The 27,482-nt window shown below is 43.0% G+C and overlaps 1 protein-coding gene across 1 annotated transcript in view; it reads left to right on the forward strand.

Moving 5' to 3' along the window:
* LOC126336963 (large neutral amino acids transporter small subunit 1) overlaps nt 1–27,482 on the forward strand; it is a 317,078-nt gene that overhangs the window by 272,631 nt on the left and 16,965 nt on the right. The window contains exon 4 of the mRNA XM_050001164.1: nt 14,226–14,349. Coding sequence (XP_049857121.1) covers nt 14,226–14,349 — 124 coding nt within the window. The remainder of the gene's footprint in view (nt 1–14,225; nt 14,350–27,482) is intronic.

Consider the following 27,482-nt stretch of genomic DNA (forward strand, 5'->3'; position numbering starts at 1 on the left):
ACAGATATGTCAGACATGAAACAAAGAAAGATTTGTTACTTTTAAACCGCATCAAATAGTAGGACATTTCGGTGTGTACTTCATTGACGGTCCTGCTTTCGAATTTGGACCTGATTCTGGTTGCAGCATCGTATTTAGACATACTTAGCCTATGAATATAATAAATAACATTAATGTTAGGATTACCAATGCAGAAAAAATCTCTCACATTTACATGAAATTCTTCTACTTGTATCTTTATGCTCCGCTAAGCACCGCACATACATCGTGCGTCTAAAAAGTTCCGAGACTGATTTTGTTCATGGCGTATCCACTACGGTGGCAGCTGAACTAACAACAGATGCGCATTAGGCCAGTCAGTTGTCAGCAGGCAGAGGTGAGTAGGGGGCGTGCGACCTAGTGTGTCAACGCTGTTGTGTCACAAAACGCAGTGGAGCAACACCTCTAAATCGAGTGTTCCGGAACGTTTTGAAGAAGAGCAAAGTGTATGCAATGTTTATCCCACATACTAAGACTCCCGAACAAAATTAACGATGCGTGGACACTCGCCGCGACTTGATTAAAATGCAGCATGCGATCATGTGAAGCGCTGAAACCACCATCTTAACTTCTCTCTATCTCCCCGTATGCGTGTGTGTGTGTGAGTGTGTGTATTTTTAATCAATCCACTCTAGAAACTTTTTGGACTCATGGGGTAGTGTGCTATAATCTTTCCCTCGTTTCCTTTTACATTTGCGGACGCTGTGCGGGAAAGAATGAATTTCGATACCACCAGCCGGATTCCGAATTTTCTCTAAATTTAATGTCGTGGTCATTGCAGGATAGGTTTGTAGGAGTAAGTAATGCGATTTTCGTTTCACTATGAAACGTAAGCACTCTGAATTTTGAAAGTTAATCTCCCTAAGACGCACAGCGTCTTTCTTGTAGAGCATTCTCTAGATTTTGCTCAGGATTTCTGTGACACTCGAATTGACTGAACAACCCAATGACGAACCGTGCATCGGTTCGTTGGTTCATTTTTCTCCCTCTGCCGATAGTAAAACCAGTTAAGAGTTCCAGATCGCTGAAAGTATTCAAGATATAAATGTGATTTCCGAAACACTCCATGTAGGAGCCGGTAAATGAAAAATATACGAAAAAAAGATGAAAGGAGAACTAGAAGAATACCGATCGCCAATACATTAAACGTTGCGTTTTGTACATTCTCTTTCATATAAAGATTCAGAAAATTAAACTGTACCGCACTTTTACAGTATTGTCTGTTTTCAAGAGGGTCACATCGAGTGACGCTGAGCATAATTGGGCCGGGGCAAGAGGCGTATTTGTATAGCGTCATGGTAAGTCGACTCCTCTCAAAAATTCAGGAAATCAAGGTCTTGGTGCTGGTACAAATTTTCTGTTCGTGGTTTAAATGCTCATGAGAAGAGATAGGATAGTTCCCCTCCACTGCGAAGGAAGCTGTCCATCTTTCTCATGTGAATACGTGTGGGTAATGTCACATCGACTGCAACGAGAACAGAAATCTATTACTTTAGTTTCGTGAAAGTTAAACAGCGTCTTTCATTTATGAAGCTATGCGCAAGTGTCGATTAGACATGCAGTCGTTGTGCGGAGATGATTATTGACCTCCTCCAGTTTTTTACAGCACTGTCTTTGTGATCGATGTTTATCAATGAATATGGAGTACAATGGCATTGCGAGAGTGTTCCTTCATTCGTAAGTCGCTTTGTCGTCGACTGCTTCTTTGTCAGCTTAAAGTTATAAAGTGTAGTGGATTCAAAAGATCAGACTCCCTCTTCTCCTCCTCCTCCTACTGAGCCAGGTGGGGCAGTTCTAAGACTCTGGACTCGCATTGGAAGGACGATGGTTCAAATCCTCGTTCGGCCACGTAGATTTAGGTTTTACATTATTTCCCTAAATCGGTTATACGAATGTAGGACGATTACTTATATAAAAAAAAATAACGGCAATTTTCCTTCCCTAACATACCCAGTCTGTGTGTCGATGCAACGTTAAACGCTAATCCCCATTTTCTTTTCCTCTGCACCCTCTCCTCATCTCCTTTCTGCAAGCCACATATAAGTAATGAGTATTTCCTCTTCTACCAGAATTCCAGGCGACTACCTTCGGGCAAGACCGCATGAGTGCGTTAGCCGTCTCAGCGTTAATTGCGGCGTTAAACCACTCGCCGTGATTCTTTTATAGTAGTCATCATTTTCAGAACGACACATCATTCCAGGAAGCAATTCCGTACTACCTTGACGGAAGAGTAAGCGATGTGCCATTCTCTCTCAAACTTACAGAACAGACCATCCCCACCTTTAGATAGGTTCGTCTGTATAGTGCTTGAAGACGTTCTATTGGTAGAAAAACAAAAGAACGAAGCCGAGATATGTATCTCGGCACATAATATGTCATCAACACGAAAAATAGCACGTCCTCACAGCTTAACTTAAGCCAGTACCTCATCCTTCTTTCAAGCTTACAGAAGCTCACCTGCGAAACTTGCGAGACTAGAACCCCTGGAACAAAGGATATTGTGAAGACATGGCTTAGCCAAAGCCTTGGGGATGTTTCCAGAAATAATTTTTCACTCTGCAGCAGAGTATGCGCACATACGAAATTTCCTTGCAGATTGAATCTTAGTACCAGACCGATACTCGAACTCTGGACATCTACCTTTCGTGGATAAGTGCTCTACCAACTGAACTAGTCCCGCAAGTTTCGCAGGAGACCTTCTGTGGAGTTTGGAAGGTAGGCGATGAGGTACTGGCGAAAGTAAAATTGTGAGGCCGGTGAGTCGTGCTTGGGTAGCACAGTTGATAGAGCACTTGTCCGTAAAAAGCAGAGGTTTCCAACTGGAATCTCGGTCCAAATGCGACAGCTACTCCTAGAGAACAGCATTCTGCAAGTAACGTAAGTTTCGTTTTACCAAAACAGGCATTATATTCTTGAAACCAGCAATTGCCGTGATATTCATAAATAATGAACTGATTTCATGAAGCTGTAACCGATTAAGAAAACGTACTAGACAGTACCCAGCGGGTAACATGTATTATACTGATACTAGTTCGTGATCTACTACTCTTCAGGGTGACACATACTGCAAGTTATCTCTCCAGACGACCACTACCGCAGTTCTTTCCACAACTGTTGCTTGCCAACACAACGTCGTTTAACTCTTACTGTTGTGAAAGCCAGATGCTTTCTGCGTTCTCGAATTTTCGAAAACCATCTCTATTGTCGAGGTAGAGCTTGATTTTCAAAGGCAGCATAAAGCGAACACGCCTGCTCCCAAGAGCATTCGACAGTTTCAGGGAGGAGGTGTTCGTGTCGGGGAATATCTGCTAGACGACCGCTACTTTCCAAGAAAAGTGATAGGAGCACCCTGTAGGCGTCCTGTGCCTGCTGTGTTCTGAGAAGATGACTATTTACGAAACTACATAGACTTCTTCAGGCACTACACCGTAATAATAACGAAGCGAAGCGGATGGTATTTTGCGAAGCAATGTCGGACGCACGCGAATTTCCAAAAAAAGCGTTGGGAGGGACCGGGAGGCTTTCAGTGGAACCCATAGAAGTCTAATCGTCAAGCCAGGTGTACCCTTTGGAACCTCCGGTACACTTTTTGGTGTGTCCTCAGAAGGTGCCTGTTCATGAAACCGTACAGACTTCTTCACGCTTTAAACCACTCTAACGAAGGGGAGCGCGTGTAATTTTTTGAAGCAGTTCTACGAATGGATGAAGATAAAACGTTCGTATCATTGGTCTGAAATCCAGAGAGCTGAGTAAGATAAAACGTACATAAAACAGGTGCGCACTTGCTAGAGCGCTTCAAGTGAAAGTGTTCCGTGCTGTGGCCAATGAGAAGCTTTTTATTATTTTTTTTATTTTTCATTCAACAGTTTTTTCGGCCGGTTTGATGCGAACTCCGTTGTTTCCAATATTTGTATCTATTTGTAACTGCTACCTACAACACACTGATTCCAGTGTTAGTGTGATCCTATCATTTTATACCCCCTAATGCTCCTTTCAGTGGAACGTTCACTTTCGTGGATGCCTTTGAGGCTGACAAAATAGATTTTTTATATTCCTGACAGCAGACTTAAAGTTTCCGACAAATGCTTCATAGAGGTGAAAAACTGTCTTAAACAAGGCAGATAACGTCGGAAACTCTAAGAGTCTGCTCGTGGTTGATGTTGTATATAGAGAAGTCGCAACCCAACTCTAGAAAATCGTAGCGAAATGCAAAAAGTTCTGCAATGTACTGATGTTAGATGTAGGGACTGATAACATAAGCAGATGTAACATACTGTGCATAAATAGTCGGAAATCCCCATTATTAAAGCATTACACGACTTCCGAACATCACTGGAAGCAGGTTCAGCCATTAAATATCGGAGAGTAAACGTCCGAAAGCGTAAAGCTGAATGACCACATAAAACTAATCATAGTAAAGGTAGATTCTAGACTAGTTGATTGTAAAAATCCTCAGGGACTATAGTCCACCCACGGAGGAGACTATTCGCGACTGGAAGAGGAAAAAACGGGTGGGAAGTGACAGCGGTTCATAACGTACACTCCGCCACACACCATAAGGTGATTTGAGGAGTTTAGACTTTTTTTGTCATCAGTCTTCTGACTGGTTTGACGCGATCTGCCACGAATTCCTGTGCCAACTTCTTCATCTCACAGTAGCACTTGCAACATACGTCCTCTTATTATTTGCTGGATGTATTACAATCTGTGTCTTCCTCTACAGTTTTTGCCTTCTACAGCTCCCTCTAGTGCCATGGAAGTCATTCCCTGATGTTTTAACAGATGTCCTGTCATCCTGTCCCTTCTCCTTGTCAGCGTCTTCCATATATTCTTCTCCTCTCCGATTCTGCACTGAACCTCCTCATTCCTTACCTTATCAGTCCACCTAATTTTCAACATTCGTCTGTAGCACCACATCTCAAATGCTTCGATTCTCTTCTGTTCCGGTTTTCCCACAGTCCATATTTCACTATTATACAATGCTGTACTCCAGACGTACTATCTCAGAAATTTCTTCTTTTGCCATTGCTAGTCTGCTTTTGATGTCCTCCCTGCTCCGTCCGTCACTCGTTATTTTACTGCCTAGGTAGCATAATTCATTAACTTCGTCTACTTCGTGAACATCGATACTGATAAGTTTCTCACTGTTCTCATTTCTACTACTTCTCATTACCTTCGTCTTTCTTCGATTTACTCTCAATCCATACTCTGTACTCATTAGATTGTTCATTCCATTCAGCAGATCATGTAATTCTTCTTGACTTTCACTCAGGATAGCAATGTCATCAGCGAATCGTATCATTCATATCTTTTCACCTTGAATTTTAATTCCACTCCTGAACCTTTCTTTTATTTCCATCATTGCTTTCTCGATGTACAGATTGAACAGTAGGGTTGAAAGACTACATCCTTGCCTTACACCCTTTTTAATACGAGCACTTCTTTCTTGGTCGTCCAGTATTATTATTCCCTCTTGGCTGTTGTACATATTGTATATCACCTGTCTCTCCCTATAGCTTACACCTGTTTTTATCAGAATTTCGAAGATCTTGCACCGTTTTACATTGTCGAACGCTTTTTCCAGGTCGACAAATCCTATGAACATGTCTTGATTTTTTTTTTTTTTTTAGTCTTGCTTCCACTATTAACCGCAACGTCAGAATTGCCTTTCCTAAAGCCAAACTGATCGTCATCTGGAACATCCTCAATTTTCTTTTCCATTCTTCTGTACATTATTCTTGTCAGAAATTTGGTGCATCAGTTATTAAGCTGAATGTGCGATAATTCTTGCACTTGTCAGCTCTTGCCGTCTTCGGAATTGTGTGGATGATGGTTTTCCGAAAGTCAGATGATATGTCGCCAGACTCATACATTCTACACACCAACATGAATAGTCGTTTTATTGCCACTTCCCCCAGCGACTTTAGAAATTCTGATGGAATGTTATCTATCCCTTTTCCCCTATTTCATCTTAAGTCCTTAAAAGCCCTCTTAAAATCTGATTCTTAAACTGGATCCCCTATCTCTTATAAATCGACTCCTCTTTGTTTTTCTATCACATCAGACAAATCTTCCCCCTCATAGAGGCTTTGAATCTACTCTTTCCAACTATCTACTCTCTCCTCTGCATTTAACAGTCGAATTCCCGTTACACACTAATGTTACCACCCTTGCTTTTATTTTCACCGAAGGTCGTTTAGACTTTCCTATATGCTGAGTCAGTCCTTTTGACAATCATTTCCTTTTCAATTTCTTCACGTTTCTGATGCAGTTCTTTCGTCTTAGCTTCCCTGCACTTCCTATTTATTTCATTCCTCAGCGACTTGTGTTTCTGTACTCCTGAATTTCCCTGAAAATTTTTGTGCCAACTTCTTTCATCGATGAACTGAAGTATTTCTTATGTTACCCATGGTTTCTTCGCAGTTACCTTCCTTGTATCTATGTTTTTTTTTTCCAACTGCTGTGATAGCCCTTTTTAGGGATGTCCGTTCCTCTTCAACTGAAGTGCCTACTGAACTATTCCTTATTCATGTATCTATAGCCTTGGAGAACTCCAAACTGATGTCTTCATTCCTTAGTATTTTTTAGTACTTTCGTATCCTATTCCTTTGCGTATGATTCTTCCAGACTAGTCTCTTAAACATCAGCCTACTCTTAATCATTACTAAATTGTGATCTGAGTATATATTTGCTCCTGGGTACACCTTACAATCCAGTATCTGATTTCAGAACCTTTGCCTGACCATGATGTAATCTAACTGAAATCTTCCCGTATCACCCGGCCTTTTCCAAGTATACATCCTCCTCTTGTGATTCTTGAACAGAGCATTCGCTGTCACGAACTGAAATTTATTACAGAATTCAATCTTTCTCCTCTCTTATTCATTGTCCCAAGCCCATATTCTCCTGTAACCTTTTCTTCTACTCCTTCCCCTACAGCTGCGTTCCAGTCCCCAATGACTATTAGATTTTCATCCCCTTTTACATATTGTATTACCTTTTCAATATCCTCATATATTTTCTCTATCTCTTCAGCTTGCGACGTTGGCATATAAACCTGTACTATTGTTATCGATGTTGGTTTGCTGTCGATTCTGATCAGAGCAAACCTATTACTAAACTGTTCACAGTAACACACTCTCTGCCCTACCTTCCTATTCATAGTGAATCCCACTCGCGTTATACCATTTTCTGCTGCTCTTGATATTACCCTACACTCATCCGATCAGAAATCCTTGACTTCTTTCCATTTCACTTCACTGACCCCTACTATATCTAGATTGAGCCATTGCATTTCCCTTTTCAGATTTTCTTGTTTACCTACCACGTTCAGGCTTCAGACATTCCACTCCCCGGCTCTTAGAACGTTATTATTTCGTTGATTACGCAATCTTCTTCTCGTGATCACCCCCCCCCCTCCCCCTTGACAGTCCCCTCCCGGATAACCGAGTGAGGGACTATACCGGAATCTTTTGCCAAAGGAGAGATCATCATGACACTTCTTCAATTACAGACCACTTGTCCTGTGGATACACGTTACGTATCTTTAATGCAGTGGTTTCCATTGCCTTCTGCATCCTCATGCCGTTGATCTTTGTTGATTCTTCCGCCTGTAGGGGCAGTTTCCCACCTCCAGGACAAGAGAGTCTGCCTCTCTTTCCTCTTCGACAAGGCCGTTGGCAGAATGAGGGTGACTTTATATGCCGGAAGTCTTCGGCCGCCAATGCTGATTATTAATCAGGATTTACGTAGAGGCGGGATTCGAACCTGAGACAGTTTGATTATGAATCAAAGACGCTACCGCAAGACCACGTGTGTACGTCAGTTTTGACGTAGATGTAGATAAATCGAGGAGACAAGTCAGACAGATCAGTAATCAACAGCAAAGGCTTCCATGATGAATAGAAACGTGGGATGGACAGAGGAGACAAGGCAGTTTTGCGAGAGACGTAATGCACAGATTTTGGGCTAAAAAGAGAGCTTCCAGTAATGTGTAGCTGCTACGTAACTTTGGTTTGCTTACAACTGCGTTTTACTTTTTCCTAGTACACAATAGCTCCGTGAAAGGCTGCAGTCTTTTACACCAGTTATATTCACTGCTAGCAGTCGTGCAAACCGTCTCGAGTAAAACAACACAGTACCTTGGTATTGGGATGCCTCTTTGTAGTCTACGACATTCCTTTGGTCTGGAAGTCCGTCTCAAAGTTTTGTTTTAATGACTCCCTGTCGAGGGAGCACTACACTTTTAATACTTCGGAAGACGCTTGGCAACTTGTAAGTAGTCATAAAAAGGTTACGGTTCCGACCTGTTAAAAACCTGCGTAATTCCAACTTTTAAATCATTTCCTTGAAAGAAAAACACCAGATAACATCATATATTTTCCTTTCCCTGAGGGCTGGGAAAGGGCCCGCCCTTGTCCCCTATTATGGGCTTCCTTGACCCCTATCTCCACTCGAGTACAGCTCGGAGACATTGCACCGTGCAGAGTGGCCACCTGGCGTCGGAGTCGGCTTCCTTAAAGGGGGACGCGTGATGTGAATCTCTGATGGCAGCTCGCCCTCCGTTCGTGGAAGAGGACCCCTGCCGGCGCTCCGTTGTTTGCTCTTCGGCTCAAGGCTCCCTTCCCGAATAAGAAAGTGGGCGTATGCGGACCGTCTTCCTCCGGGGGGAACTTGATGCAAGGATGTTCGTGACTTGTCATACAAAAACACCGCTAGTGAAAAAGTATCGTTTAATTTGAAACGCTATCCGTCAATGTTACTGTTACGTTCATTTATCTGCGACTGCTTTCCACGAAGGAAGGAGAAAAACATAAAACTAACGATAATTATTTGTATTTTTCTGCTGCGAGTCACACTTTAATTTTATGTTTAATCCAACATATTGCATCGCGTTTCAAGCATATTTTGCTCATTATAACGCGTTAACGCATACATATAAATGTTTTAATTTAAATTAACATCGACCACTGTTTCGTACACTGACCTGATGGTGGCTGTTATGGCAATTGGAGGGAACAGATAGGCAGTGTGTGGCCAGAAATCGATGTCCAGTGGGGTCTTCTGCTAGTCTGGAGCCGTACCTCGTTGTTTGTTGTGACTGACACCGCAGCCTGTGTGGGCTGCGAATAGTTTTGCATCAGTTGTTAATGGTGCGATAATCGTATGATACACTTCTAATATGTCAGTTATTCACTTATTATTTTGGCATCCAAAAGCTTCATACGCATCGTTGGTACACTGTCGGGACTGTCGTGTAATATTACACTGCTGCACTGCTTAGTTCCAAACTGACATGGACTTATTTCGCTGCACAACACGTTTTTCGATAGACGTAAATAGCATAAATCTAATACAACAAGGCGGCTTTGCATTGTGTGCAAATGAGAACTGACTGTTGTTTCTTTACAGCGATATTCGCGATACTGACTGTTTGGTTATCATTTGTTTCACGCAGGCACCACTTTTTAAACCTACTGCACAAGAACTGGTTCAAGGCTACAGAAAAATTTGAGATTTTGAATTCAGTTACCTCATTAAGAATATCAGCTCTTGTTTATATTGCTCAGATTTCCATTTCTTTCATAATATACAGTTTTTTACTCTTTTCCAATTTTGTGCAACATTTCGAGGTTGTCTTTGATTTTCAAAGGGTTGCCTTTTTGGGTACGTGTCGAAGGTGATGAACCTTAACCAGACTTTGGTAGGATGTAGTTAAAATATGAATACACAGTTGCAAACTGTGGTGTCACCGCCAGACACCACACTTGTTAGGTAAATCGGCCGCGGTCCGTTAGTATACGTCGGACCCGCGTGTCGCCTCTGTCAGTGATTGCAGACCGAGCGCCGCCACACGGCAGGTCTAGTCTAGAGAGACTCCTTAGCACTCGCCCCATTTGTACAGCCGACTTGGCTAGCGATGGTTCACTGTACACATACGCTTTCATTTGCAGAGACGACAGTTTAGCATAGCCTTCAGCTACGTCATTTGCTACGACCTAGCAAGGCGCCATATTCAGTTACTATAAGTCATATCTTCAAAACATCTTCTGAACAGGTTATTGTGACTCGTGTACCGTCAAGAGCGACGTTCATCATTAATGGATTAAAGTTAAGTATCAAACTAATTATGTCCGCTTTCTGAATTCTCATTCCTTGTCATGTTCCAGACCTCACGTCAGTATAGTTCTCCCTCCTCACGCTAGCCTGCGTGAGCTAAAACGCGTGCATTTTGGCCTCCATTCGTAACACGGTGTTGGCTCTTCTGCTAACACAACACAAACAAAGAATTTTTGCTCGATATTAGACAATGTTACTACTGGATTTGACAGTTTATAACACCACAAGACTGTGGTTCAACCGAGTAACAATACGACAAAGAACGAAGAGTTCTTACCGACAATCATTTTGTCAAAATGCCTTTTTAGTTGTAAAGCTACTTTCTCAAGTACGCCGGCGACCTGCCTGTATACAGGATAAACACCTAAAAGTTCCACATCTTTCATTTCATCTACTGTTCGAGATATGGATATGAAATTAATCCATTGTAATACTTGTCGTAATACGGCCTCGCAAGCAATACTTGCAGAAGTGGACAAAATTAAGTTATATTTGCCAAGCTAGGCACAGAATATAGTGTACTCACCTAAAAACACTAAACTTAACCCAACTAAACTCACCTGCAACACCAAGATTTAACCGACATGCAGCACCCAATAGAAATGGATTACGTTGACGGATATGCTACAGTCTTCTCTACAAAATTTAATGTGCCCATAATAATGTAACTATTAGGAAACAGTTACAAACGAAATCAACATTACTTTTACGAACATAGAACAAACTTTAACGAACGAAGGTCATACGCACGACATCAGACAAGTTTTAATCATCATAACTTAAAAACTGCATAGTAAACACTGAGAAAGCTGCAGATTTGCTAACCTGATCCATACTGAACAAATTGTGTTATCGAAATTATACAAAAGGTATAACAACGGTGCAATACAATCATAGATGAAAACAAACTGTTTAAAAAGTTGAAACATATACTCAGTGAACATGATGCTGTCGTTATGGTTGGTAAACGAAGCTCCGCTGTTGTTGCTTACAAAAAGGATTATTTTGCTAGACCTCTTAACTTTTCCTCAGAAAACAACATCGTTGAACTCAACTATGATCCAAACTCTAAATTCAAGAAAAAAAGTAAAGAGAATTCTTAACCAATATAAAATTTCTCCTGTCTGACGAGTAAAGAAAAAGTCCGCCCCCGGTAGCTGAGTGGTCAGCGTGACAGGCTGTCAATCCTAAGGGCCCGGGTTCGAGTCCCCGGGGGTCGGAGATTTTCTCCGCTCAGGGACTTTGTGTTGTGTTGTCCTAATTATCATAATTTCATCCCCCTCTACGCGCAAATCGCCAAGTGACGTCAAATCGAAAGACATGCACCAGGCGAACGGTCTACCCGACGGGAGGCTCTCGTCACACGATATTATTATATTAGTAAGGAAAAACAAACTTACTAAAAAAATTGTTTATCACAGGAGATGTGTTGATGGCACTCTGCTTCTATATTATGGCACAAAAAATTAATTTGATGAAAATCCTGCATTATTCAGTTCATTCCACAGTAGAGTAAATTTCACAACAGTATGTGAAACAAAACCTACCATAAATTTATTAGACCTTTCAATAGTTGACGAACAACAGCAACAAAACTCTTACACCTGCACTAAATCAACCCACTCTGATATAACAACACACAAATCATCACACCATCCAAACACACACAAGTATACAGCATTTATATCCATCTTGACAAAGCACACACATTACTAAAAGCACCAAGACAAGAAATACGATGGCCTGCTGAAGAGTAATGGGAAAATTGTTATAAAATTTTTAAACAAACCTTGTTAGCATTGACACGTCTATTCTTCATGTCTACATATTTGTAGCCGTCTGCCGCTAGAGGTCTCAGAATTGTAGCGTGTAACGTAGTGGCGTAAAAACTATGTAGATGCGTGAGAAATAGTGTCCTGTGTGGGTTACTGTCCACTCGTCTCTTATAGGGTGTCTGAACGATGCAGCTTTCTCGGATAACTGTACAACAACTCAGGCAAATCACATTAATGGATTTTATTACTATAAAGTAGATTGACAATACTTAACTGTAGTTTAAAAGAACGTGTCACAAGCGATCGCCGACGTGCAAACAACCACTGTCCTTCACTTTATACAATGTCCATTCATGTAATTGATATGGATCACAATTCACTTCTCTTCTGTCCTGGTCTATTAGTGTCCGTCTTCTACTATCCCTTTGCTAGTGCCGGTCTTCTACTGTCTGGCAGAGGCTGGCAGGAGCGGCGCTTATATTCTCTTCGGGTAGAGGCCGCTCCTGTCGTAGTGCCGTCATAGGTCAGCGTGCTATATAGGCTGACGCCCTCTCTGCTCTTGCGTTCTTCATCTTCGTGTCGGCGCTTGTCGATACGCTGGAATATACTGTAATCGAGTTTCGAATTCGAATAGATCTGCCACATATGGAAAACCGCGTCCTTTATCATGATAATGCCAGACCACGAGCACTGAGACATCCGGGTTCACTGTCATCGGTCATCCTCCATACAGTACCGACTTGCTCTCATCCGATTTTCATCAGTTTCCATAACTTAACACCTGTGAGGACTTGAGGTTGTGGCTCCATCAAACAAGTCAAACATTCTAAGTGACGATATCAGTAGACTGGTTTCTCGTTGGGAGAAATGTGTTTGTCGCCAGGGTGACTATGTTGAGAAATAAATATGTAGACACGAAGAATAAAGATGCAGAATGTTAACAACGTTTGTTTTATTTAAAAAGCCCTAGAAGTTTTCACATAAAGAATTCGGAGCCGGCCGGAGTGGCCGCGCGGTTCTAGGCGCTAGTATGGAACCGCGTGACCGCTACGGTCGCAGGTTCTAACCCTGCCTCGGGCATGGATGTGTGTGATATCCTTAGGTTAGTTAGGTTTAAGTAGGTCTACGTTCTAGTGAACTGATGACCTCAGAAGTTAAGTCCCATAGTGCTCAGAGCCATTTGAGCCATTCTTGAAAGAATTCGGAGGCGTTACTTTTCAGCTCGCCCTCGTAGAGACCTTCAAAACAACTGCGATGAATACTGGGTACTCAGTAAAACCGGTTGACAGACTATCCGACAACACACAGGCCAATATCAGTAACAGAAGCACTACAGAAAAAACAACTGACGCAATATGAATCTTCAGAAGCATTCACTGTTTATGTTCAACATCACAAAAAATTGCTAACTTAATAAGAAATACCAGTATAAAAGTATCTTTGTGGACAAACAACAAACTTGGACAACGCTTGCTCAATAAAATGAACATAAACGCCCTAATAACAGAACACAGTGGAATAAACGAATACTGTATAACAGTTGCCCTGCATTCCATGTACGCAAAAGACGAAGAATTTTCCATACTCGCTACAAAGAGTACACTGGTGTTTTCAGGCTCAACCCATTTGATAAATCGTCAGTAACCAACCATATCTACATGAAAAGACACACACTGACATTCACAACATCCATGAACTGAGCTAAGCAGCCACAGTTTTTCAGCTTTTTCAAAAGTCTGTTTTCCCCTAAACAAACAAGTATCTAATAGCTGTAACAATTTTTATAACATAAAGTCACATCTGATGTCTGTATAAAATTTTTTTTAAATGACATCTATGTATGAATAATAAAGTAACATTTTTTTATATATTTGAAATATCATCCCCTGTGTATATGTGGAAATGTAACAGCTTTAAATTTGGATATTCTTAGACTCGTTTGAATTTTATTTACCTAATATGTGATGTGCGAGGAAAGCATGTACATGTATGTGAATATGTCCGCTCACACGGTGCTTAAAAACTATATAAACTCTATTGGAAACAGTAAGTTATTTTTCGGTTTTATCATAGTTTCGAAAAATTGTAGTCACAATGTGCCACCTTGTAATATACCTATGTACTCTTTAACAGAGCTAGTAGAAACCTAAAATGATCAAGCACCTGAAGATGAGCCCCAGACGCTCGAAATGCATTGTATCCAGGAATAAAAGTCACAAAATACGTTTAAATATATGCGCACACAACGTGTAGCAAGCTGACGACGCAGCGCTGATATTGTTGTTGTTGCAGGAACCTGCCGCGCGCCATCTGGATAGCGATGCCCATAGTGACGCTGACGTACGTGCTGGCCAACCTGGCCTACTTTGCCGTCGTGTCGCCGGAAGAGATGCTGTCCTCAGCCGCCGTCGCCGTGGTGAGTTCGCGTTTCAAAAACTTGCGAATGTGTTCATAGGTGCAGCAAAATTTTGGAAAATGAAGACCAGGTTACCACATGCGGCTATTTAAAATTGTTAAAATGGATGATTTCTACACTGCTAGAAACAAAATATGTACACCTGGAAAGACGACATCGATTTTGATACGATGGCGGTATGTTCCACCATGGGCATAGTAGATGTACTGATAATGGTTTCGGTGTGGTGCACACGTGTGAAGCAAACAGGTAATAAAGCCACGGAGACGCACTCGTGCTTCCTACAGCCAACTGAGCGAGTTTGAAAGGGATCATATTGTGGACTTCCGAGTGGAGGGATGGTTCTTTCGGAGAACTGCCACAAAAGTTGCACGCGCTGCGTCAGTTGAGAAACTATGCTGGTATCAGCGGTCACGTGAACATTCTCTCATGCGTAGACGAGATTCTGGACGTCCACACAGCACAGACGCCCACCACGATCGTCGTAATGTAAGGGTAGCAGTTGCGGATCGTACGACTACCACAACAGAAATAAGAGAGCTCGTGTGCCCAGACGTGTCAAGACGAACTGTTGCGAACCGGTTATTAGCAGTGCGAGGATGGGCACGCACAGCCATAGCCCGTCTTCCACTCACACCACATCATCGACGTGCACCCTCGACTGGTGTCGTCAGAGGATCACTTTGAAGATGGAATGGCGCACCATGGTCTTCAGCGATAAAAACAAATTATACCTGCATGGCCGTCTTGGTAAACGCTGTGTTGTAGAGTGCTTTCGTCCAAGACACCCTGGCCCCAACACAGGCCTTTGTTGTTAGACACGTTCTTTTGCAGTTTATGCAATAGAAAGGTTATTCCAACAGTACACATACAGCCCGTGCAACCCAACAAGTTCTGCAAGATGTACAGCAACTTCCCTGGCTACATGGTCTCTGGACTCGTCCCCAATTGAGCACGTGTGGGATATGATTGGACCAGAAGTGACCCGTGCGACATGTCAACACCGACTCTTACAGAACTATGTGAACTGGTCGAGCAGGCTTGGAATAACGTATCCCAGGACAGTCTTCACCATCTGTGCGATGGACCGGATGCCAGAGTGAGCGCCTGTGTTGCAGCCACGCACTAATATGGATGTTTCACATGGATCGATACGTCGTACGTCAGAACGTGAGTTCGTCATAACGCTTCTCAAACCACAGTAGCACGGTTCTGGCTCCGAGACAGGGACAGTTATACTACTGAAAGATGACGTCACCATCAGGGAAGACATCAAGCATGAATGGACGCAAGTGGTTCGCAGCTGTCGGCGTGGCTTCGATTACTATCGTAGGTCCCTCGCAAGTGCTGAAGAATGTCTCCCACAGTATAACTGCTCCAACCAGCCAGCGTCTGTGGCACGCTGCGCGTTTCGAGCCGCCGTTCACCTCGATGGCGGTTTTTGTGGAGACGACCAGCGACCTTTGTAGCAAAAATGTGGTTCACCCGAAGAGCCGACAAGTTCCCATTGATCGAAGATGGAATCCCGATGGTCCCGTGCCCACTGCAATCGCAGTTGACGATGTCCTTGGGTCAACACTGAACCAAGTAGGGGTAGTCTGCTGCGTAGCTCCATGTTCATCAACGTACGATGAACTGCGTGCTCCGCAATACTTGTGCATGCACCAGCATTGTGTTCTTTCGGCAGAGATGCCACAGATCACCATCTGCCCTACTTTACAGAGCAGACAAGCCTCCAAACTTCACGTTTTGTGAAGAGTCGTAGACGTCCAACCACTTACCGCATAATGGTAGTTTTACTGTTCTTCTGCCTCTTTGTGTAGATGCTCACGACAGTAGCACGTGAACATTCGACCAGCTTCGCTATTTTCGAGATACCCGTTCACAGGTTCTGCGTAATAATAATCTAACCTTTGTCGAAGTCGCTTATCTCGATGGATATGCCCATTTGCAGCCCATATCTTTGCTAGAGTGACCCCCGTCCGTGTCTGCCTCGCTTACATACTTCTGTTAACGTGTCAGGCGTCCGAAACGCCACTAGGCGGCATTCTACGTCGCGGGGGGAGTGTTCGTAATGTTTTGGCTTATCAGTGCATATCGTAAAGTGCAGTGCGCTAGCTTCCGAGACGGGGAGATGAGCCAAACACTGTTTGCCCGTTGTCTGGTACATCTGCCGGCCTGAGTGTGGTTTTTAGACGGTTTCCCACACTTGTTTAGGCAAATGATGGGCTCGTCCTTACATTCCGCCTCAGAGAACACAATATACAAACAGTTAAAATGACTATATCACACAGAACAATGTTTACAAGATTCACAAATGGAGCACACGGCTTCGCTCCCTTAAGGTGCCTTAGGGAAGGTCAACCGATCCGCCCACAAAGCTAAATATTAGAAATAGAATTTCCAAATCCTGAAAAAGCGGTCGCCATTCTATAACGGGATAAATGCTAGGGAAAGAAGTGAGATCCATAAGGTTCATTTACAAAAAGTGTAATACAAACAAAGAAACTCTTCCATAGAACCCTGACTTGGTCACATCTGATTTTCGAGGACTTCATCACTATAAAATGAAGTCCTCGAATGGGTTGTTTAAGTTTTGGAAGCATATGAAAATCAGATGGGACCAAGCAGGGATTCTATGGAGGGTTAAATATGGTAGTGAGCCCAATGTTTCGGATTGCTGCGGATTTAGCAGCGCTCGTGTGTGTTTTAGCATTGTCATGCTGAAGGAAAGGGTGTACCATGTGACCATGTGTGGACGAACTCCTCCAATTCGAAATGTTCTCACACACCGGCACCATCCCACTCGTGTGTGTGTAAAAATGAAACATAAAACGTTGATATGAGGTTAGATTAATATTTAAGAATTAAATACTGAATTCAAAATAACTCTAACCAGAGGTTTATTGCAACAAATATTCTCCAGACAGTGAAAATGGAACTGCAGTTGTAACTGAGCTGATGCATTGAACTATAATACATAAAGTGGCCGATACAATATGGTTGCGACATACATCTTTCTCCTTCACGAGAACAGACCAGAGTCATACTATATCAACTCATCTTTTGCGTAAGAAATTGCGAAACAGTTTTAAGCGCGGCAGCATTGACAATACGTCCGCTAACGCTCCTCTGCTACTGCCCACCCGACAACTGCCCTGACTCGCACACAGCGAAATATTCTTTTGACACATTACGAAGTCCAATGGGCCCATCGGAAGATTACTTCGAAAACATTTTGGTTAGATTTCAGCGTGCTTTGCGGGTTATAGTCACGTTGAAGGCTGCAACATTTTCTCAGTTCGTTCATCTCACTGATAAAAGAACATCAAGATCTTTTGTTCTAAAACGTCGAAAATCTCCACCGTTAGTAATGGTAGTAGTGTACTTTGTTTTCTGTCCATTTTTGTGTAGAAAATATAAAACCCACAACGTTCTGACATCTATTTTTGTAGTTCTCGGGTTTAATACTTTCACAGGTAACGTGTGCGTTATCCATGTTACTGCGATGCATACCGTGCAGGATTTCAAAAGTCAAAATAATTTAATTGTTTTCACATTCTTAAATCGGAAAGAACGTATAAATTTACGCTGACAAATTCTGCAGAAAACCAACAGGATTAAAGCAGTCTTGCTCATCACGGTTGAAGCGTTCACTTTTGCCTGCGTTGTATGCAACCTGTAAGGGAACTCAGCTTTGTCGGTTGCCTATTGGAATGCTAGGGCGTGACAAATAGTGTTCGGATCCATCACAGCTGTTGCGTAATAAAACTTGGCTTTTAGAGCTTAATAGTGACAGTTTGTGATTGCTGGTCTCTTTCGTACAGCTTGCTGAATGTTTGAAAAATGGTAAAAAGCTCGCAAAAGTTCACTGCAGAGGCCACGCGCCGTCAGTTACTTACTGCTGATACTACAATGCTGTGGTTTTATTTCAACTGCATATATTCTCTGTGTGATTATAACGTAATAGCTAAGAGAAGACTGCATTATCACATTACATTCCTTGTGATACATACAGTTCTTTAAAATACAGCTGTAGTTGTGTGGCTTCTCGCTGTTATCTGCCCTTATTTTACGTTTACGAAGTCTAAAATTATCTAATCTGTGGATTATCTCGTTTGTAATATTTATGCGCAATGACAAGGAGCGATTTTGTTATTTTACAAAGCCTGTGCTTGGTCTTTTACCACCTTGATTCATGCACTGTTAATTGGCATCAGTTCAAAATACGTAATGTTAATGCTTTTGGTGTAGCTTAAAATATTTTATATCAGTACGAAAATTTGCACTTTCGATTACTGAAAATCTGTTAGAAATAAGACCTTTACAAGAAACCTCTTCAAAACTGCTGGTCGCGTTACGGTAGTCTTATACTTGGTTGGCCGACTGCGGTCATTACTTTGATCAATATGTGTATGTGGATAATCACACGAACAAACGGAATCCTTAATTTGTCTAAAAGTTTTAAAAATAGAGTGTAACGAAGAAGTGTGCACTGCAGTGAAGTTATTCTAAATTTGTAGTCTTCCTCGGGAAGTCCTGAAAAATCCTCGTTCACATTTGCAATCGTTTCTTAGAAGGACGGAAAACGCCGAAAAAGGAAGATCTTGTGAGCCCAAGGGATCAAAATCTGGTGTATATATTTAAACACTTTAAACCGCAGATATCTTTGTTTTCCATTGCAAAGACACTTTAATGGACGAGTACATGCCTTGATGAAACATGATATTTACTTCTGAAACCCACATCTCTTTTTCTCTAATTTTCCATTTAGATCTGTTACGAGGGTTGAATGTATTCATTAATCAGGTTTGGATGGGAATCAAACGCAGAAATAATCCTTAGAATGTGATTTTTAATAACCAATATTCACTTTTCCAGATAATCACCAGCCAATATACATTTCTGCCAACGATGACCAAGTTTTCTGAAGTCATCACGGAAGAAGTCGACACTCTGTCTCCACAACCACAGTCTCACAGTTCTCTCAACGTCTTCATCAGAAGCATAATGGAAATGGAGATGAGCGTTTGACGTCATTGGCCGGGAGGCCCCTAGCGGGGCAGGTCCAGCAGCCTTCGTACAGATCTTATTACATTCGACACCACATTGGGCGATCTGAGCGCCGGATGGGGATGAAATGATGATGAAGACACCACAATACTCAGTCCCTGAGCGGAGAAAATCCCCGACCCAGCCGGGAATCGAACCCGGGCCCGTAGGATGGCAATACGTCACGCTGACCACTCAGCTATCGGGTCGGACAGAATCATAATGATGTCCCCGCAGATCGTCTTTCATTATTGGGAACAGATGGAAGTCAGATGGTGCTAAATCTGGACTGTATGTAGGATGCCATATGGTGGTGAGGTTCAGTCTCTGAAGTTCTGCTGTGGTGGCACGTGAAGTGTGAGGTTTAGCATTGTCATGCTGCTGGAAAACATTTTTCTTTTCCTTTCGGACCCTTGTTAGCCGTCGTGTCACAGCGTCGTGATGTAACGCTCTGAATTTATTGTTGTTCCACGATCAAGGAAATCAACATGGATAACACAATCTGCTTCCCAGAACACTGTTGTTTTTCCAGCTGAGGGCTGCGTCTTGAATTTCTTTTACTGGGGCGAGTCTTTATGTCGATATTCCATAGGCTGACGTTTCGCCTCCGGATCGTAATGGTGTATCCACGTTTCGTCTTCTGTCACAATTGAATAGAGAAAGGCGTCACCTTCATTCTTCGTAACGTGAGGAGAGTTTCTGGTAAATTTCCAGTCTGTGTGCTTCCATTTCAGGGGTCAGCATCTGGGGTACCCATCGTGCACAGATATTCCGATTACCAAGCAAAGCAATAATGTGACCCAGACGTTCTTGTGAAATGCCGATTGTGCTTGCAGTTTCTCTCTGAGTGATACGACGATCGTCCTGAATCAATCTGTAAACATTTTGCTTGTGAAACTCGGTGGTTGCTGGCACAGAACGGCCAACTCTTTGTCAAACAGGTCAGATGTTCCCGCCTCAGCATCTTAAGACTTACTCGCCCAACGACGCACAGTACTCACATCAACACAATGACCATAAACAGCTTTCATTATCTGATGAATCTTCTTTGGGGTGACACCTTCTTTTATCAAGAATTCAATGACTGCACATTGCTAAAATCGCTCTGACCGACCGTCTGCTCAGGGTTCCATACTTTACACAGTAACAACACAACCGTTCAATGCTAAGGCTTCCCGCTAATTGGAGCTGTACAGAAGAGGCTACGGAACAAGCCAGTACCTGCCGCATACCAGTGCTGCCAACTGTTGAAGAGTTACAAAGGTGGGGGCATTACTTTTCAGTCAAACCTCGTAGAATGTCAGAAAAAGCTATCGTTTCACCTTTTTGAAGATACTCAACTAACAGAAATCATTTCACATCCCGAAACACCGACAGAATCATCTTTTCCGCTGATGTCATCGTCTTCGACCTCTTTGGTGGTGAAGAACCGACTTCTCTCCATTGTTTCGATTGTTGTTTTGATTCTGGTGGGCTGTGGTGTATCCTCGTTTCGTACATTGTCACTTACCGACGCAGAAAATAACTTTTATTTTTACGAACACACACAAAACGCTTAATGGAAATTCAAACGCTTAATGGAAATTTGTGTGTGTATTCATTTTTGATAGTAGTAGGAGCACCATCCATCTTCCACAAAGATTTCTCACTGGCAAATTCTTAACGCAACATGTAGACGACACGTTCTTTAGAAACCCCTACAGATGAAGCAATTTTACGTAACTTCAATTGCTGATCTTCTAAGACCATATCGTGCACTTTTCTGACCATTTTTGGTGTATTTCAACGTTTCGGACGTCCTGCATGTGCACCATCGTGTACGCTTCTAAGGTAACCCATGTCTTCACGGTGGAAACTGAAGGGGAAGGGTCACCATATTTATACACTATAACCCTAGAATGAATTTCGTTATTGGCATCCAACCTTCTTAATATAACAAAAATAAGAAAAGCTGTGTCAAGTTATTCAATTTTTTTTATTTCCGTGGATTCACGTACCACGTCTTTTTCGGCCAGTTGAAGAGTGAAAATGGAAAGCGTTCTATGTGACATTTAAAAATAAAAGAGAACCGCGTCTTCAGTGTTGTTATATTCTTGTACTCTGTTGCATGTTCCTAGACTTGATGCAGGTGTTAAAAACCATGCAGAACGTGCGTTAGTAAAGGACGCATGGTCTTTCTGTCAAGCTGTGCTTCCCTCTGGAGCCACAAGGCTGTACTAGTTAAAAACTTAATGTTTTATTTCATTATTATCACAAATAAAACGTAGCATCTCATTACTAATGGCACATGCAACATAACCGTTCTTTCTGCAATTTTGCTGAAAACTAACATTTTTGAGACCGTAGCTGTGTACAAAATGCAAGTTGGTTCTTGCAGAAAGGAAAGTAGCAACCTGCCAGTATTAAGCTGTTCGTTTACACAAATAGCGCCGTTACAGTTTTGATTCGACACATTCATCATAAAACGGCTGTTCACGTTTACATTAGATTTGTTGTTGTTTGATTTGTTGTGAACTAAACAGCGAATGCCTAATGTAAACAACGACAAATGTAATAGAAACATGAAGACCGTCTGAAGAAGCTGCTGTTGGTTTTAAATCGGTAACGGTCTATTTATTGCAATAAATATCATTATTAACAGTGGCTGGCTGCTGTTTTCTTCTTTGCAAGAACCAAAGTTTCTTTTTGTTCCATAGAATCACTCATTTTCCTCTAATGGCACTTAGAAAGTTCTTAATAAAGTATTTATTTTCTGATTTGTCTCATTGTCTTTTTGCAGTGATGCGATGAGCAGTATACTTCTATGGTAAAAAAAAATACTTTCTCGATTTTCTGGAAACCAATCAGTTACGTACAAACAGCGATATATCGGTTTTTTTTTTTTCATTTTCCTGACAAACGCCAGACCTGACACTTAGGGCGTCTTCCATTTCCACCGTGCTGCACCCAAGTACTGGATGGAATGACTTGCAATTAAACACACCGTTTGTTGGAAGTTCTACCAACTTCCTGGAAAAAAATCACGCATCCAGCTCTGCAATCTGTGGGCGAGGCTGCGAACTTTTGATGCCACCTTCCTAAGAAGCCTTTACCGTGGTTCCACAATGTAGCCGTAACGGGTTGTGTAGGACAGCTGCCAGTTTCAGCAGCTGATTTACTCTCTTTCGGCTAGCAACACAGAAAATGTGTGGATATCTGTTGATATCGAGTGCTTTCGTTTCGATATCTGTACTTTCCAGAAAATATTTTTCAGTTTATACTTTTATTCATATCACCACTTTCAGCACGTACAGTACTAAAAGTTCCTTTCGCTATATTTTTATCATGTACCTAAAATTTTGGTCTCGTGATTGGTGTTGGTACCAATATGGTAGCAGGTATAACAAAATTACAAGTACTTATTTTGTTCTGCCCACTCAGTAAATCTTATTGCTGAATTGGAAATAACAACCAAGGATTTTTATTTTTTGGTCAACAAGGTAAGAGAAACTGTTCAATATTTCGAGTCATTCAGAGAGTTACTGCAGTATCGACGTTACCGGGATAAAACAAACTTTTACATCTCTTAAGCTGATTTTAGATGAAAATATTCATTGGAATTCTATTTACTACATGCTTCAGACGTACACTGGACTGGCCCCTACGGAAACCAGTTTTTTTATGTTTAATACAAAACAGTAGAAGTGTAGAATAACTGAGTGTTAATACTTAGAACCACTTGCCACCAAAGAGGTATCAGGTGAGCAATATATGACTGTAAGCAAAAGTATACCAGTGGTCAACTGCTTGAAAGCGCAGATAAATTGTTTAAGTAAGCTTGATGACAGCAGTGTAATAGAGGTAGTAAAAGTGAAGGTAAACACGCAAATAGAGCGCATATTTTAACAAACTGAAGGTAATCAATTGGCTGCATTATTCTGCTTCTTCTATAAAAGATTCAAAAATATACACTTCCTGGCTTCCAGACTTTGTGCTACGGAAATATGTACAAGGGATTCATCGAAACCTTCTGCTACCGCTGGTACCAGCAGCAGCGAACCATATAGCGACTCTTCCCCTGAAACGGTACATGACTTTACGAGTCATCATAAGACATATTACCCCACAGCGAACAAAAGAGGAAACCTGGAGCACTCGCCCCTTTCGAACCTACTCTAGCTGGCAAAAAATATGGAATTAGACTTCATTTGCCAACACTTGGGTCACCGCTGTTGGATAATGCTGTAGAGCAATGCAAAGACACGAAAGTTTGTATTCCATCAGCTGAATAAACTAGCCAACGAGTGCCTAACAATTCCAGTGACATCAGTCCCCTAAAAGCGTTCGACGGATACATTGTCAGAGTCACATAACAAATTATAATGAAAACGACTGGACAAAATATAGATGAATAAATGAGTACTTCTATGTTACATTTGATTTATTTACTTTTGGGTACTATTCAACTGTTTTTTTTCTGATTACGTTATATACACTCCTGGAAATTGAAATAAGAACACCGTGAATTCATTGTCTCAGGAAGGTGAAACTTTATTGACACATTCCTGGGGTCAGATACATCACATGATCACACTGACAGAACCACAGGCACATAGACACAGGCAACAGAGCATGCACAATGTCGGCACTAGTACAGTGTATATCCACCTTTCGCAGCAATGCAGGCTGCTATTCTCCCATGGAGACGATCGTAGAGATGCTGGATGTAGTCCTGTGGAACGGCTTGCCATGCCATTTCCACCTGGCGCCTCAGTTGGACCAGCGTTCGTGCTGGACGTGCAGACCGCGTGAGACGACGCTTCATCCAGTCCCAAACATGCTCAATGGGGGACAGATCCGGAGATCTTGCTGGCCAGGGTAGTTGACTTACACCTTCTAGAGCACGTTGGGTGGCACTGGATACATGCGGACGTGCATTGTCCTGTTGGAACAGCAAGTTCCCTTGCCGGTCTAGGAATGGTAGAACGATGGGTTCGATGACGGTTTGGATGTACCGTGCACTATTCAGTGTCCCCTCGACGATCACCAAAGGTGTACGGCCAGTGTAGGAGATCGCTCCCCACACCATGATGCCGGGTGTTGGCCCTGTGTGCCTCGGTCGTATGCAGTCCTGATTGTGGCGCTCACCTGCACGGCGCCAAACACGCATACGATCAGCATTGGCACCAAGGCAGAAGCGACTCTCATTGCTGAAGACGACACGTCTCCATTCGTCCCTACATTCACGCCTGTCGCGACACCACTGGAGGCGGTCTGCACGATGTTGGGGCGTGAGCGGAAGACGGCCTAATGGTGTGCGGGACCGTAGCCCAGCTTCATGGAGACGGTTGCGAATGGTCCTCGCCGATACCCCAGGAGCAACAGTGTCCCTAATTTGCTGGGAAGTGGCGGTGCGGTCCCCTACGGCACTGCGTAGGATCCTACGGTCTTGGCGTGCATCCGTGCGTCGCTGCGGTCCGGTCCCAGGTCGACGGGCACGTGTACCTTTCGCCGACCACTGGCGACAACATCGATGTACTGTGGAGACCTCACGCCCCACGTGTTGAGCAATTCGACGTTACGTCCACCCGGCCTCCCGCATGCCCACTATACGCCCTTGCTCAAAGTCCGTCAACTGCACATACGGTTCACGTCCACGCTGTCGCGGCATGCTACCAGTGTTAAAGACTGCGATGGAGCTCCTTATGCCACGGCAAACTGGCTGACACTGACGGCGGCGGTGCACAAATGCTGCGCAGCTAGCGCCATTCGACGGCCAACACCGCGGTTCCTGGTGTGTCCGCTGTGCCGTGCGTGTGATCATTGCTTGTACAGCCCTCTCGCAGTGTCCGGAGCAAGTATGGTGGGTCTGACACACCGGTGTCAATGTGTTCTTTTTTCCATTTCCAGGAGTGTAATTTGAAGTTACAGATTTTTAAAAATGAAAGTAGAAACTTTACTTGACTTAATGCTAGTGTTATCCTATTCGAAACTTGTTAAAATTGATCATCTATCTATTATACACTGTCTGACAAAAAGAGTAAAGCAGACAGAAGGCGAGGAGGAAACGAAATGAAACTTAATGGGCTGAGAGGATATCTCACGGTAGTTTAGTTATTACAATACGTTGCACACCCTCTGTCATGCATGTATGCACTGATGTGTCATAAAGCCGTTGTATACTCTCCTGAGGCAAGTTGATCCACAACTCTTGTAACTGGTCCTTAATATCCTGGATAGTGGTACCAGAACGGAGTTGAGGTCCGAGCTAGACCCACACATGTTCTATCTGGGACAGATCTGAGGGTTGTACTGACCATGGGAGCAGTCAGCACCACTAAGACAGTTCTTCGACACACGTGCCATGTGAGGACGAGAATTGTCCTGTTGAAAATGGCGCCAAGATACTACAGCTGAGAGGTGATACTTGAGGACATAGTATGCCCGTGGCATACCGTTGTGCCGTTCCCTCAATCAATACTAGCCATGATCTGAAATCATACCCGATGACCCTCCGTACCATGATGCCAGGAGTAACAGCGCTCTACCTCTCCAATGCATTGGAGGAATGGGATCTCTCCCTCAGTTGCTTCCATTCTGACCGGCCATGGCCATCCAGGTTAGTGCAGAATCACGATTCATCGTTGAACCCAATGCGAAGTCATTCAGCAGCAATCCGTTCTTCTCGGTGATGTCACCATTCCAAACAGCCGTTTGTGTTGCGGTGTTAACGGCAGCCTGAGCATGAGATGGTAACTGCTTAGCCCTGCTGGTGCAGGATGATGCAGAGTGTTGCTGGTAGTCCAGTACTTGTACTCGGACGGCAGACGTAAATCTCAACGGCTTATGTTGTGGCCCGCATCTCGTGGTCGTGCGGTAGCGTTCTCGCTTCCCACGCCCAGGTTCCTGTGTTCGATTCCCGGCAGGGTCAGGGATTTTCTCTGCCTCGTGATGGCTGGGTGTTGTGTGATGTCCTTAGGTTAGTTAGGTTTAAGTAGTTCTAAGTTCTAGGGGACTGATGACCATAGATGTTAAGTCCCATAGCGCTCAGAGCCTTTTGAACCATTTTGGAAGCTTACGTTGTGCTTGGTGCACAAGACCGCGATCCTCCCTTGTGGTGTTCAGACACAGTCGACCGGGACCTTGACGGCGAGTATGCCTGCTCTCACATTCCCAGGCAGTCCAGCATCGGGCCACTGTCACATTCGAATGCCCCACAAATATGGGTATTGCACGATTCGACCAGCCGTTCAAATGTAGACTCACAATGAGGTCCTTCCCGAACTCTGCCAGGCGCAGGTAACACTGTCTCACACGAGTACGGACCTGCATGCCCTTCATAATGATCACTCAATATCTGACGCTGTTCACGCCCATTATAAACCCCACCAGCCCTCGTAACAACAGTAAACATGAACAACACTAATGTACTTTGCCGGCAGTTCTACCTGTCTCAGAGAATTGCTACTCTCATTACACACATGTCCTCCGACTATGTGCGCGTTTACGAAGTTACATTGAGACAACCGCCCATTTCTTCCGGATGCTTCACGTTTTTCTCAGTTGGTGTTAAAAAGTCATTTTTCTTCTTGAAGTTTCTTTAACAAAGTGGTTTAAAGGATGCAAGTTGTTCGCCCACAGTCCCCAATTGCTTTGGTGGAGTGCCAGAATGATTGGTGCCAGAAAAATATTTAATATTTGTATAAAAGATTATGTCGATACCTCAAGCTGTCGATATTTACAGGGTGTCCCAAAAAGAATGATCCAATTTTAAATAGAATTATTTATTAGGAAGAAGAGTTCAACGCCAACAAATTGCAATATGTCCTCCATTGGCTGCTTGGACGACATCTAGCCGATAGCCAAATTCATCCCAAACTGAACGAAGGTGTCTTCTGTCACTGAAGCTACAGCAGCTGATATTCTGATTTTTAGTTCATCAATGCCACGAGGTAATGGAGGAACATAAACACATTGCTTAACATATCCCCATCGGAAGAAATCACATAGTGTTAACTCAGGGGACCTAGGAGGCCAAGAGTGTAAAACCTGGTCTTGCAGTCCTGTATGCCCTATCCAACTTTGAGCCACGTTGGCGTTGA

Source organism: Schistocerca gregaria, chromosome 2, assembly GCF_023897955.1.
Source record: "Schistocerca gregaria isolate iqSchGreg1 chromosome 2, iqSchGreg1.2, whole genome shotgun sequence".
NCBI lineage: Eukaryota > Metazoa > Arthropoda > Insecta > Orthoptera > Acrididae > Schistocerca > Schistocerca gregaria.